Source organism: Tinamus guttatus, unplaced genomic scaffold (assembly GCF_059628265.1).
Source record: "Tinamus guttatus ecotype Peru unplaced genomic scaffold, ASM5962826v1 Tinamus_guttatus_pri_ptg000023l, whole genome shotgun sequence".
Lineage (NCBI taxonomy): Eukaryota > Metazoa > Chordata > Aves > Tinamiformes > Tinamidae > Tinamus > Tinamus guttatus.
The window spans coordinates 2,596,454-2,609,543 of record NW_028288557.1 but is presented as its reverse complement, the minus strand read 5'-3'; the positions used below and the strand labels follow the sequence as shown (position 1 = coordinate 2,609,543).

Here is a 13,090-nt window from a genome sequence, read left to right as displayed (position 1 = left end):
TGCTGGGTTTCTTGAAAGCAAAAAGAAAGCAATCACAGAGGTTTCATAGACTGTTCTAAAAGTGGAAACCTATGAAGAGAAAAAGTCATCCAGTAAGTCACAGTTTCAGGCTTTTTCCTTTCAATTGCTCAAGACTAGAGACTTTCAGAGCTTCGCTTTCCCCTGACGCCCTGAACGCACCTCCCTCCCAGCCTCTGCCTCGATGGGCTGCCCTGCAGACGGAAGCGTTTTCCAATCACTGGCAAGAAATACATTTCTTTTTCTTCTTCCCATTAAGGCAAAAAAAGCACTCTCCTTTTCCCCGCTTTACTTGTGCATGCGCACACATGGCTTCTTTTCTCCTCGTCCTTGGGAGCAGGTGGAGAGCAACCCTCATGTCCCTTCGAATCTCCCCAAGTTTTCCTCAAATTTGGGCTGAGATTATATGTCATTATTAAGGAGAGCTAATAAGCCCTAGGGCCAACAGCGAATGAGAATGGAATAAGGGAGGGATTTTCCAGGGACCCAAACTGCAGGAGATTCATAACTTTCTTAATACCTGTACCAATAAAGAGAGATACACGGAGTCTATTTTAGAATCAGGCTGGCTCTTTCCATTACAGGAAGAAAAAATAAAATAAAAGGGGGAAAAAAAAAAGACACTGCTGTGCACTTTCAGAAGAACTATTCACAAAGACGGTCACCAAAAAAATGTTTAAATAACATAATTTCTCCATTGGCAACAGAATTGTCCTCCTGAAGCTGGTGGGAGCAGGCTCGACTTCTTGCACGTGACGCAGCTCAGCTTGTCCCTGGTTCTGGGACGCCCACGTGAGCTCCGGGTGCTCTCGCTCCTTGCACAAGCGTGCCTTGCACCCTCCTTCAAGCACTCACCGCGGCCAACCCTTCCTTGCCAAGGACCAAGCCTCCATGTCCACAGGATGTTTGATGCATGAGGCTACATCTCCCTACGCGCTAATGCCATCAAGGAGTTCACAGATGCGTGTGCCTGCTTATATTTCACTGTCAGCACTAAGTGCCTGGCACGGTGATGCCAACAGCCCACAGCCACGTAGGAAGCGTTTGGGAGCACCAGCCCCATCACTTCCAGCACACCAAGGACCCTTGATGTTGGGACATGAAATCCGCTCAGAGTCTACCCGCTCCTGCACTCCTCTCCTTGCCAAAGCCACTTGCAGATGCGGGAAGAGCTGGTGAGGAGCAAGTCAAGGAGCCCAGCTGTTGGCAGGAGCAGCAAGCCTTCAAGCAAGCAGAGGCAAAGCACTTACTGGCACCAGCCATGGGCTGAGTGGCAATTTCACAGACCAACAGTTTGAACAAATCAAATACACCAGCCCAAGATGGGATTAGTTGGGGAATTGGATGGGGACTGGCAGCAAAAACCACTTGAGCATCACGGGCTCGACCCTCAAGTGCACTAGCTGCAAGGGCACCTCGCACGCAGGTCAGCTCCCACTGAGGCTCACCGGGTGCTCCAAGAAGATGCTCCTGGCGGTACAACATCCAGAAAACAAAACAACAGAAGGACATCACTTAGGAAAACCACCCCAGACAAGGCAACGAACAACTCTTGGTCCCTTCCGACGCAATGATGGCGCGGGTTTGGGCCATCACTTCCCAACGCGAACGAAACCAACGATTCACTTGCTCAGACTAAGAGCAATAATGCCAAATTACGGATCTGCTTTGTGCTTCCATCGTTCAGCAGCATTCCTGGAATATCCCTGGAACGTCCCTGGAGCGCGGGCAGCCAGCCAGCTGCAAGGGGGGCAAGCAGGGAAAAGCAGAGACGAGACGGATCCGCAGCCGCTGATGCTGGGCGCATGACCCCCTCCTCCTGCTGGTTATGGTGAGGTAAATTAGCTGTGACACTCATTAGCTGCAGCTCCTAATTAGTGAAAATTAATATTGGTTTTGATAGGAGCGCTGGCTGCAGCTCTCCCAGGCAAAGGCGTTATTGACCTTGTTATCCTGTTTAATAGCTAGTTGCACCATGGAAAACGCTTCTGGCAGAGCCCACGGGCTGCTCTCCACACCGTGGTGTCTGTCCCAGCCTCTGCTGACATCTCAGGTGGCTTCCCGGCTCCTCCTGCGTCCCACGGGTGCGAGCCCTGTGCTCTCAGCTACACTTGGGCTCGCTAAGCGCACGCTTGTCATGCATCCCTCCAGCTTCAATGCAACAGCAAGGAAAGTTTTCCCAGAAAAAAAGGAGCTGCATCCCTCCACCTCAGCCCCATCCTCAGCAATGGGCAATCTGAAGCCGGCTAACTAGCAAAATAACAGATAACTGCTCAGCAAAAGGAAAACATTTGCTGCAGTCACATTTATACAAAAAAAAGAAGAAGCCACTGTATTATTCACACATTAATAACAATAAAAGTGTCAGACTGTCAGATAAGAAGTTAATCTCATTCAGAGCACAATTAAAGATGCTATTACCCAGCCACCTGGGGCCACTTCTGCTTTTACAACACAGTGGGTTTAATAGATACAAGGGGGAGAAGACAACTGGAGGAGTTGCTAGCCTGGTCGATCCCCTTGCAACCATCATGCACAACCATAACCACTACAACCAACCAGCTCAAGCACACATTTATTTTCTTATTTGCTCCAAAGTGGTTGCACATAGATCCGTGCTATTTGTGCTCAAAGCAAAGACCTGTGCTGTGTGCTCACCCTTGCAAGCCCCTTGGGGGGGGTTTCCTTTTCCTCAAGGTAATTGCAAGAATCAGTACTTTTTTCCAATAAGAAAAAAGCAAACACTAGATTTCTGCACCACAAAAGCATGACAAAACCCAGAGGCGTTGGGATGGGCAAGGGACAATCTTGGATAAACTGCCCAGAGCCCAGCGCTTGCCACAGCACCAACTGGATGCACCCAGAGCAGTAGGAGCAACCCATGCTTAATTTTTATCTCACCACCTCATTGCATTAAGCTCTCTATTAGTACTCTTTTATACAGAAAAGTCAAGTCAACATTTATACAGAAATATCTACATCAGCGTTTGTGAGAGAGCATTAGGCATCCCAACATCATCTCTCTCCTCCAACCCCATGTTCACTCAAAAAAAGGTTTTTTCCACCTTCAGGTAGTAAACAAAAGAAATACGGGTCCCAATTGCCCTCCTAATTGCTCACGGAAAGACAACCTCCCCGCTGCAACAAGAGAGACTCAATAGAGCAAAAATCTGACAAACCAGTGCAGATGAATGGAATAAAATTGAGTTACTAACCATTAAATGTCAAGTGTTTGAAATCTTTCCCCCTCGCGCAAAAGGCAATATTAATAAATCTTCAAGAGAGGGAACACAAAGCTTATTCACTCTTTTGACCACGGCCGCAAATTGAACAGATGTTTTCATTGAGTTGGCCAACGTCGCCGCCGCGATCTCTTTCCCCTGAGTGGCTACGGCTAATTCAAAAGCCTTCAGCGGACGTGAGCAGCTCGACAGCAGGAACCGATTTATTAACTCCCGCTGCCAATCAAGCACGTTAATGCATTCGATGCAAAGAGGAGCATCAGCGCACGGCGGCGGTGACCCGGGTCGGAAGCACTGGAGAGGGAGGCCAAACGTGCCAAGGTCGAGGTGACCACCCTGCAGCTCCGTGTCCCTGGCCACGCCATCAGTGCAGCCTGATTACCCACTCCAGGAAGGTTTAATTGGGCACACTTGTAACCCCCTTGGCTTCCTCATGGAAATAAGGGAGTTTTGCAAAGAGAAACAGCGGGATATTGGTACGTCAAGTTTACCTACTTGGTGCTTCTGAGTGGGTAAAATTGATTTATGAATATCCAACCTTTTCCCCTTAAACAGCAGAATGGCACAATACCTACCAACAGCCAGAGCCAAACCAAGATGCTCACTCTATCAGGTTATTTTTGCAATAGATACTTCCCAACAGTGGTTTTGCTTTTATTGCAATCTCGGTATATGGCATATATATGCCACATATATATGCCTATATATATATTTTTTTTTCCTGGAATAGTTCTCCCCTGTCCACTATTTTTAATTTCTACACTTTTGAAGTCACCTCAGACAAGGTCACCTCGCACCGCATTACCATAAACACATATTTCTGCTCTTTCTTTTAAGAGGGCTTAGGCAGAGCCTGGTAGCTCACACTCAAACACGCACGGTGGTGGGATCAAGCCTTTGTACGGCTTGATGGGGAAATCGCCAAAACCGAAGTTACTCTGGCACATTAATTAGTGCACGTTGCAAATACAACTTCTCGCTCTCTTCCCCTTCTTCAATATGAGTATTAATGCTACTGCTTATTAGCAAAGTAGATATGAAAGTTTAAGTGATTGATGAAGTGATTATTTTAATGACGCAGAGATTTTTTGTTTGTTTGGAGGAGAAGGGGCAGCCCCCTCCCCCCATTTCCCAATATTTTGAATAAATAAATTTATGGCCTGACGTGGCATCATTCACCGATGATGCTTTATTGCCTAAAGCTACCTGAATCTCCACAAATCTCTTCATCACTCGCCAGTTCTCTGCCCCAAAACCCCGTCGTAGGTAGGAGACGGTCCTTCGAGGCGATATTGCTTTTAGTGAGCGCTGAAGATGAAGTCCCCTATAGCCTCACTACCTAAACGAGAGGATTCGCACTCGCTCGCAGCCAGGCCCGTAATGAAGCTCACAAAACACGCCTCGTCTTCAGAAATATCTCAATCTGCCTCACAGTCAGAGGCTCGCTTATTCATCCTGAATTATCCTCCGTGAAAGGCCCGATCAATGCAGCTAACTGCACGTGCGTGCGCGTCCCGCGGGGCTCGCGCCACCGCGGCCCTTGCCCGGGCACGTTTACAGGGAAGACAGGACCAGCTTTAATCAGCCCAAATTGACCCAGGCTGCCCCGCAACAAGTTAATCAGGCAGGAAGTATCCAAAGCATAAACAGATAAACAAAACTCTTTTTTCCTTGCTGCATGGCACTAAGCACGTGCCACCGTGGAGGAGACCAGGCCCCACAAGTGCCAGCAGATGCCCGGGGCTGTGGGATCAAACGAGGGTTTAACTGAGACAGCCCTTGCTCAATCACATCAAGAGAGATAACGGTATCTCTAGCAGCAGCTTGAGCATCCCAGGGCCCTGGGGATCCTACCCGGGTGCCAAAGCATCCGGCTGCTCCGGCTCCCCAAGCCTGTCCCACAGCGCCCAGCCCGCCGTGCTCGTGCTTCCCCCCTCTCCCTCCATCCCTGCGCCTGCGCCTTTCATTACTACTGGGTGAAATAACCGACTAGAGGGTCAGTCCACCTGAAAATTGCTCTCCCTGGGCCTAACTGAAACAGATGGGCATCGATGATGTTTTCAGAGAGCTTAATCAGCCCAGAGCGGCGGTAGCGCCAGCAGCTCCTGCGGTCCTATCCAGCCTAATGAATTCCAAGCTCTCCGTCTTAATAGCTCCTGACAAGACTAATTTACTCATGTAAGTATTAGAGGGGGAACGATCTCTTAATTGTTGCTTAAGGTTTCTTTAGGCGGCAAGCTCGGCAGGTGCTAGGTGAGGCAGCAGTCCGGCTTCTGGAGGGAGCCAAGGGAGGGATTTGCTCCGCATGGGGCTGGCCAAATGCAGTACGGGTCCCAGGGCTACAAAAACTGGGTAAACCCCATCTCTTAGGGCTCCTCTCAAGAAAAATCAGCACCTCCCACTCCCACCCCACGCTGCATTTTGTGCGCCGCACTGATGCTCCGGGTCAAGGGGAACGGATGCAGTCCCCAAGCCGTGGGGCCACCCACAAGCTCCGCCAGCATGAAGGCACGCAGACGGTTTTACCAAACCCGTTGTAATCACTGTATCCATCAAGGCCCAGGTTGCTCTGCAGTGCATCTACCCAAGGCGACAGGGATGGTACAGCAGGTCTCCAAAAGGAGCCACGCTTTTCTTCTTTTCTTCTCATAGAGGTGACACACACAGTTCTGCTACTTAAACCCCCCTTGAAACACCTCCTCCCTTCTCCTGTCCCAAGCGATGCCTTAAGTTAATTAAGCCTAACACAGAGAACATCTATCACTAACACAAAGAACAGAAAATGCTGTTTGTCAACAATTTCAAGGCTGACGTTTCCCTTTGGGGCATCTGGAACCAAACTCCCAGGGTAGCAATATTCTTAAAAAGAAGGGATTTCATTTCCACACAATATAATACAAAGTCAAGAATAAAAACAAAAGTAATTCCAAGAACAGCTTTATTCTCACAATAGCTCACCAGAAAGCAGACTGTCAAAAATCTTCCCCCACTTTCCACCAAAATGGAAATTCAGTTGAATTCCCAGAAGATTTTTCAAGCTGGAGTATTTCACGAGCTGTGCGCTTGGTCAGGAAGCGTTTCCATTACGCTATTTCCAGCCAGCTCTCACCTCTACATTCGCACAGCTGCTTTCTGCCCTGGGACTTCTTTGTGGCAAATTTATCGCTAATTATATTTGCAGAGGACACCAACAACCGAGAGGCAGAGAGCATGCAGAGAGTGAAATAAAGAAGCCAGGTGTGAAATGACCTGGATGGGGCAGGCTCACAAAAGGAGGTTATGAAAAATTACGTGGATGTAAAAGATTCCTCCTCCCTTTCTTGAGGATGCTGCTCTGGGTTTGACCAGCTCTGGTTTTATTTCAGACAAGGTCTTCCAGCAAGATATGGACCATCTTCTGGTGCCCATTTCTTTGGGTGTTGCCCCAACGAGACATGGTAGGAAGCAGATCCAACCAAGAGGACTCCCCAGAAGCCTCTTTGCCATCACTTAAAAACCCAATTTCAATGAACGGGCACAAGATGAGCCTCTTCCAGACTCCTCCATCCACTGAGAGCCCCGGTGACAATTTTGGTGCAGCAAGAACACCTCTTTCCGAGAAGCTGCTGATCAAGTTGCATGGTTGAAAGAGGCAGCACGCAGAGGTGAGGGAAGCCAGGGAGAAGAGGTCTCCACAGGATGGCAGCTAAGGGCCAGCGGACCCCCGTTCCTGCTCGCAGGGGCTCGCAATCAATTCCTTCAGCATTAAAAGCCAGTCACGAGCCCTGATTGAAGAGCACAAGTTTAATGGACTGAGAGCCTGGAAGGAGGCCGAGAACAACCTGGTCGATTTCTGCATTTACTAAAAACTGATCACGAGCTAAATAAAGCAATAAAAATAAGCTACACCTGTCAGTCAAAAGAAAACCAAGATTTATTTTTTCCAGGGGCTCCAATTTATCCCCATACATGTTCCTCAAGACCCTGTCCCAAACCACAACGCTCTAGCAATCCACTCAGCTGGCTCCATGCTCCAGGACCCATAAAAGGAGAAGGGGAGCAGAGGAGGACGTGGCAACACAACGAGAGATGCTCTTGCCAAACTGAAATCCACCTGAGCAACCATCTCAGCTCCATCAGTTTCCCTTTCCCACCACCTCGTCTCAGTTGGTGGCATCGGCCCTTTAAAGGCTCAAACGAGGTGACAAACCTCAGGACACCCACTCTTCTTTCATGTGAGCTTCTGAACCTGAAGACTTGGCCATGAACCTCTGTGCTGGTACAATACCACACCTTGACACCACACGGATCCCCAGCCAAAACAGAGGATACATCAAAGGGGTGGCTTACAGGGCATTGAACATGACCTGCCCTAAATGTGCCTTGCAAACACATCAGGACCATCTTCCTTCCTCCTCCAAGCCCTCTCAGAGCTCTTCTACTCATGACCTGAACCTGGAGAGCCCATTCTCTCCCAGGTGCTTCTGAAGACCTCACCAGCTCCAAAGACCTCAGCATCTATTTACCAACAGGCATGTTCCTCAGCACGAAGGCCAAACACCTCAGGCTTGCAATACCCTTGCAAGCAAGAAACACGCTGAGCTTCTCAAGGATGCTGTCCCCAAGCGTGGACAAGCCACCAAGCAAGGCAGACAAGGGTCCTCATCGCACTCAACCTGCACCCCAAGCTATCCAGAAAGGAGGCACGTGAACCTCTGTCCTGCTTGCAGTCTGAATCCACATGCCAAAAGACATAGCAATAAGCTGACCCCTTCGTTGAGAAGGCTGCAGTGGGGAATTACGCATGCACACATTTTTTAATCTTCTCCAACACCCGTTTGGCAGCACCAGCTGCTCACGTGGACACGCAGCACTTACCCACGGGGGTGTCCTCGTTGATCAGCAGGTAGGTGTCAAAGAAGTAGTTTATGAAGTACGGCAGCCGATTGCCCCGACCTGCAAGGGGCACAAGAGCAACGCTTTATTCCAGCTTACACACAGCCCTCCCCGGCACCGGGTTGGTGCAACCCAATGGCCTCAGCCCATCCCTTCTGTCACCAGCAGTGGGTGACAACTGGGATTTGCTGGCGTGCAGGTCCTGATGGTTTAGTGACGCTCACGAGACCATCACGCGCTTGGCTCAAGCCCAGACCTGCTCAGGGCAGGGGGGTCAGTGTAATGGGAAAGCCTGGGGAGCGCAGGGGAGCGATGCATGACCGTGCTGCAGGTGGAGAGCGGTGGTGGAAACGAGACACCTCGACTCTGCGGGTGATAAGCTTACAGAGCAGCGGGGGCAGGCGTGGGGATGGATTACACTCCTGCAGGTTACAGAAACGGAGCAGGGAAGAGCCTTTTCAAAGCCCGGATTAATGCAGGCAGGGTCCTGCAGCCCCATGCAGAACAGCATCAGGAGCAGTGCCCTTGCAGGCTTACTGCACGCTTGCTCCTGCTCTGATGGCATCACTCCTGGAGGGGAGTCATTCCTGCAGACTGCTGCACTTCACAAACAATTTTATTAACATTAGGAGTGCCCTAAAAATAGCCTGCACCTTCCCAAAGCAGCTGCGCCAGGTGCCGGGGCGCATTCAGCGCCATGTCCCCGCACACAGGATCTAGTGTCAAGCCAGGACAAGCGGAGCTGGGGCAGGATGCAAGCAGCAGGGCCCCGGGGCAGGACTTGGCTTTGCTGCTGCGAAGCCCAGGGTAAGGAGCAGGGCCCATCTGCGACAGGGGCTGCGTCCGCTCCGGTGGCCTGTCAGCGTGAGGAAGGAATGCGTGGGATGGAGAGAGCGCGTCCGAATTGCACAAAAAAATCTAGGTCAAGAGATACACAGGATGATGAATGGAGGCCATCCAAGAAATCATTGGAAGCAAGCTGGAAAGTGGAAGCCAGCAGGTTTCTCAGCTGCCCCGTGCTTGCACTTGGCACAGCTCGCGGAGGCATCAAAATCCGGCTTCTCCCTCCCCTTTCTCCCTCCGGGAAAGCTCCCGCCAGCTGGAAAGCAAACCTGTGAGAGCAGGGAGAGCACGGACGGTGCCGCCAAGGCCGGCGCTGCCTCAAGCCAAGGCCACCCAGGATCGACCCACGGAGGCGCAGGGCCCCATGAGGTGACACCCCATCGCACGTCCATCCAGGAGACCAGCACTGCCAGCCAGTGATGGCAAGGGGACATCTCGCCACCCTCTGTCCTAACACTCCACTGTGTCCAGGCACCCCATCCTGAGGCTTGGAGGGAAGGTCACTAAACAGGCCAAACTTTACTTACCCAGAGAGACCAAATCCCAGAGCAAGAGAGTGAGCAGGAAGGCAGCAGCGTGGAGCTTCATGGTTCCTGTCAAAGAAGGAATTCAGCGTCAAGTCCAGCACTTCATGAATGTCATCTCTTGCAGGTTTAGCACTTAATACAGCACGAGGCCTCTCATGATAAAGAAGGAAAAAAAAAACAAACACGCAACAGGCAGGGAGCCCTTTAGCATGGCCACATCCTTGCGTGGTCTTCAGATTATCAAATGTAAAGATGCCACGGAAGCAACCCAAGAACCTCAAAAAACCCCCACAAAAGTCCTGCTCTACCTGGAATCCACACATATAATACCTTAAGCATTCCACCCAGCAGGTGAGTATAGATTATACAGATATCACACAGCACGTAGACCCAATAGGAAGACAAAAAAGCAGCATTTTCTGCAGCAATCGTTGCATTAGCTTTACTTTGCAGGAGCAAAGTCCCCAAGTCTCGTCTCTGCAGGGACAGGCGGGCGCTTCGGAGTAACGGCTACTCATATTTTATCTTTACTGATGGATTTGTCAGAGAAGATAGTTCATAACAACTCTGTCACCTTCTCAGCGGAGAAGGCCCTAAATTCTAATTTCTCAAGCTATTTTATCATCAAAGTTCCTCTAGGAGAAAAAAAGGTGCGCACGTAAGCAAGAGTAAATGTCTCTGCGTGCATATTTAGGAAGTTCATCAGAAGTCTGGGAGGACATTTGGGGTCAGCACTGGTTAGCTTCACACACGCTATGTCAACCTGCCCGTTTTCCATGGAAAACTTGGCACAACCCTGCATAGACCCAAGTGCTTCCTGCCACCATTGGCAAGGATACGGTAAAATGAGGCACCACAAGCCCGTATTCCCGCTGCTCTGCGAGAAGGCCATCAAGGAAAAGGGGAGCTTCCTTTTCCAAGCAACAGAACAGTGGCAAAAACATTTGGCAGGATATAGAAATAGAGCCAGTTGACAGCATCCCTTTTGAGCTCCACGATAAGTCTAAATATTGTGCATTCCGAGGCAGGCACTTCATTATGTAAGTAATTGCCCAAAATGTCGTTTTGATTTTGTCTGTTTTCATTAATACTGCAGCTCTTCACTGGTTCTCAGGGACGGCTCACTTAAATACCACAGATTTCGGAATGGGATTGGAAAAAAAATAAATCTCCTGGGAAAACTTAAAAATTGTGACTAAGAGTATTAAATTGTACCTTGTGCCTGAAAGAGGCACTTCATAGGAGGCTTTCATGCAGCCTCCAGCATAGTAATGTCTTTGGGCAAGCCATCCCCGGGCGCTTTCTCCCCCTGCACACACACACACACACACGTATATACCCAGGCGTCTCGTCCCCAAACACCGCCACAAGATTTGTGCCTCAGATTTATAGTGTCAGTCCCTGTTTGCTCTGCACTGTTCCAGGAGCATAAAGAAGAAATGAAAGTGTAAATCACGGCGCCTCCCCAACGGCTTTCGCGCAAGGCGCCGCTTGCCACGGGAAGGGGACGAAGTGAAATAAGAAATAAAATACCTGCCTCCTCAGCCCACCACCATCCCCAGAGCTCATGTTGGGCCAGCACATGGAGATGCCATCACCCCTCTGCTCCTTCACAAAGCCCCCAAGAAACAAGATGGGAACCCATGGGGCACGTGGCTGTCATCACCCAAAAGGTGCCTTCTGCTGGCACCCCATGGCACCCAGGTCGCAGGGCGCTCAACCCAACCAGACCAACGTCGTCATCTTCTACACCGTGGTCATCCTCCACGATGCACCCAACTCTTCTGCCACCGCTCCCAAGCAGGAAGCACTGCTACAAATTCCCCTTTTCTGGTGGCTCCGAGCTAAATCTTCAGAACAAGTTAGACTTTGAAAACAGGTGGGGGGTGGAAAAAAGTAGAAGTTAATTCTCCACCACCACCCCATATTGGCATGAGCGATACACAAATCATAATTCCTAAAAATAACAAATTGCAGAACAGGGTAATCAGAAGTAAATTGATATTGATAAATAAGCTTTTCTTCCGCGCGGTAGGTGGTTTATTTTAATCTAATGAGTTTTATATTTTCTGAGCTTTCAGATTCCATGATGAAGAGTCGTCCGCGCTAGAATTACGAAGCACTTTGAAATATTGTAATTTTATGGCTCATTTTGTCAGGACTCTCGAAAATGAGATTTGTTCCCAGTGAAAAAAAATTTATACTTTCTCCCCTTTCCATTCCCCGCGGCGAAGGGAAAAATTCCCTCGTTAAATAAATATAGACCGGTGCATTTGTATGCGTTTTGGGCTGGAAGGACGGAGAACGTGGAGCGTCACCACCGGGCTCGGGAACGGTGCAAAAACGGGAAAACAGAGGCATTCAGCAGAGCTGAAGCTATTTGATTGCCAAGTGGACCACCCCACGCGCTTAAGCACATGAACCCCACAGCCAAGGGCCCATTACCTTGTCCAGCCCCTTCCCACGTGCCCTCATAAGGTCCAACAGCAATGCAACCACGGAGCAGAGCATGAACTTCAACGTTTGGAGGCTCTTGGGCCTCGAAACCCCCAAATTAACCCTCATCCTACTGCAACATGATTGAAAGCCACACTGCAGCGAGGAGGACACGGGAGGGTGGGAGTAGGGAGAAGCCCTGGGGCACAATTTGAGCTTTTTACCCCTAAAAAAGCGTACACGAGCAAGTAGGCCAGCCCCACATCCCCGGGCTTGCTGAGCCGGACCATCTGGGCAGAGCACCCACTAAGAAACCTAACACATTAAATCCTTTTTAAGATGTTCCCCCCGCCAGCTGCCTCTGTTATGGGGGGACATGGAGCATCTTGGAGCACCTGCATGCTGCCCTTCACATATGGGGTATACAAGGAACACAGCGAGCAAAGAGCCGAGCTTCGCAGCACCTGCCTCCTCCCAGCCTCATCTCTCCTACTTAATGCAAAGAAAAAAAAAATAGAGCATCAATTTTTACAGTTTCCCATTAAATGCGGTGTTTTACAACTTGGTCTTAAAACAAAACGCTGCGCTTTGACGACACAATCTTGACTTTGCGCGACATCCGCTTTGCATTCGGGAACCAGAGGCAGCTCCGCACTGGAGAGCGGGTGGAAAAGACGGGAATTTCAGTGTGGAGGGATTTCCCTCAACATTAACCCCCCACACACTTTCAGAATATCCCCATCAACCCCGACAAACCCCTATTTCTCACCAGGCTCTCTCACCCCCCCCAAGGAACAAGCCTGCCCCTCTGTTACCCGCAGCATTCCCGCATTCCGATGCCATCCCAAGCGCTCCAGGTAATGCTGGAGAGCAGAGGCAGCCCAAAGGACACGCTGCGAGCATGACCCAGCCGGCACCAACATGGGAGTTATCCCTGACCCTGCCCTTCCCAGATTTTCACCCCAAACATCCCCGCTATTAATCCAGCAAAGCGGCCCCTTCCTCTCCATTCTTGCATTAAACCACCTCAACTCTCTCTCCCCCCACTTCTTCCCCAAAAAAGCAGCATTCCCTTTGCATTCAATATCCTTACTCTCTCCTTTTTCTTTCATTTTTTTAATATTTATTTTAACAGGTATTTACTCCTAA

The 13,090-nt window shown here is 49.9% G+C and overlaps 1 protein-coding gene across 1 annotated transcript in view; it reads right to left on the bottom strand.

Annotated features, from left to right (window-relative positions):
• The window catches only part of CDH23 (cadherin related 23), a 72,714-nt gene extending 63,880 nt beyond the window's left edge, over window positions 1–8,834 (bottom strand). Inside the window, exons 1-2 of the mRNA XM_088524936.1 lie at window positions 8,789–8,834; window positions 8,118–8,195 (exon numbers count right to left, since the gene is read on the bottom strand). Coding sequence (XP_088381062.1) covers window positions 8,118–8,195; window positions 8,789–8,834 — 124 coding nt within the window. The remainder of the gene's footprint in view (window positions 1–8,117; window positions 8,196–8,788) is intronic.
• Window positions 8,835–13,090: the final 4,256 nt, after the last annotated feature.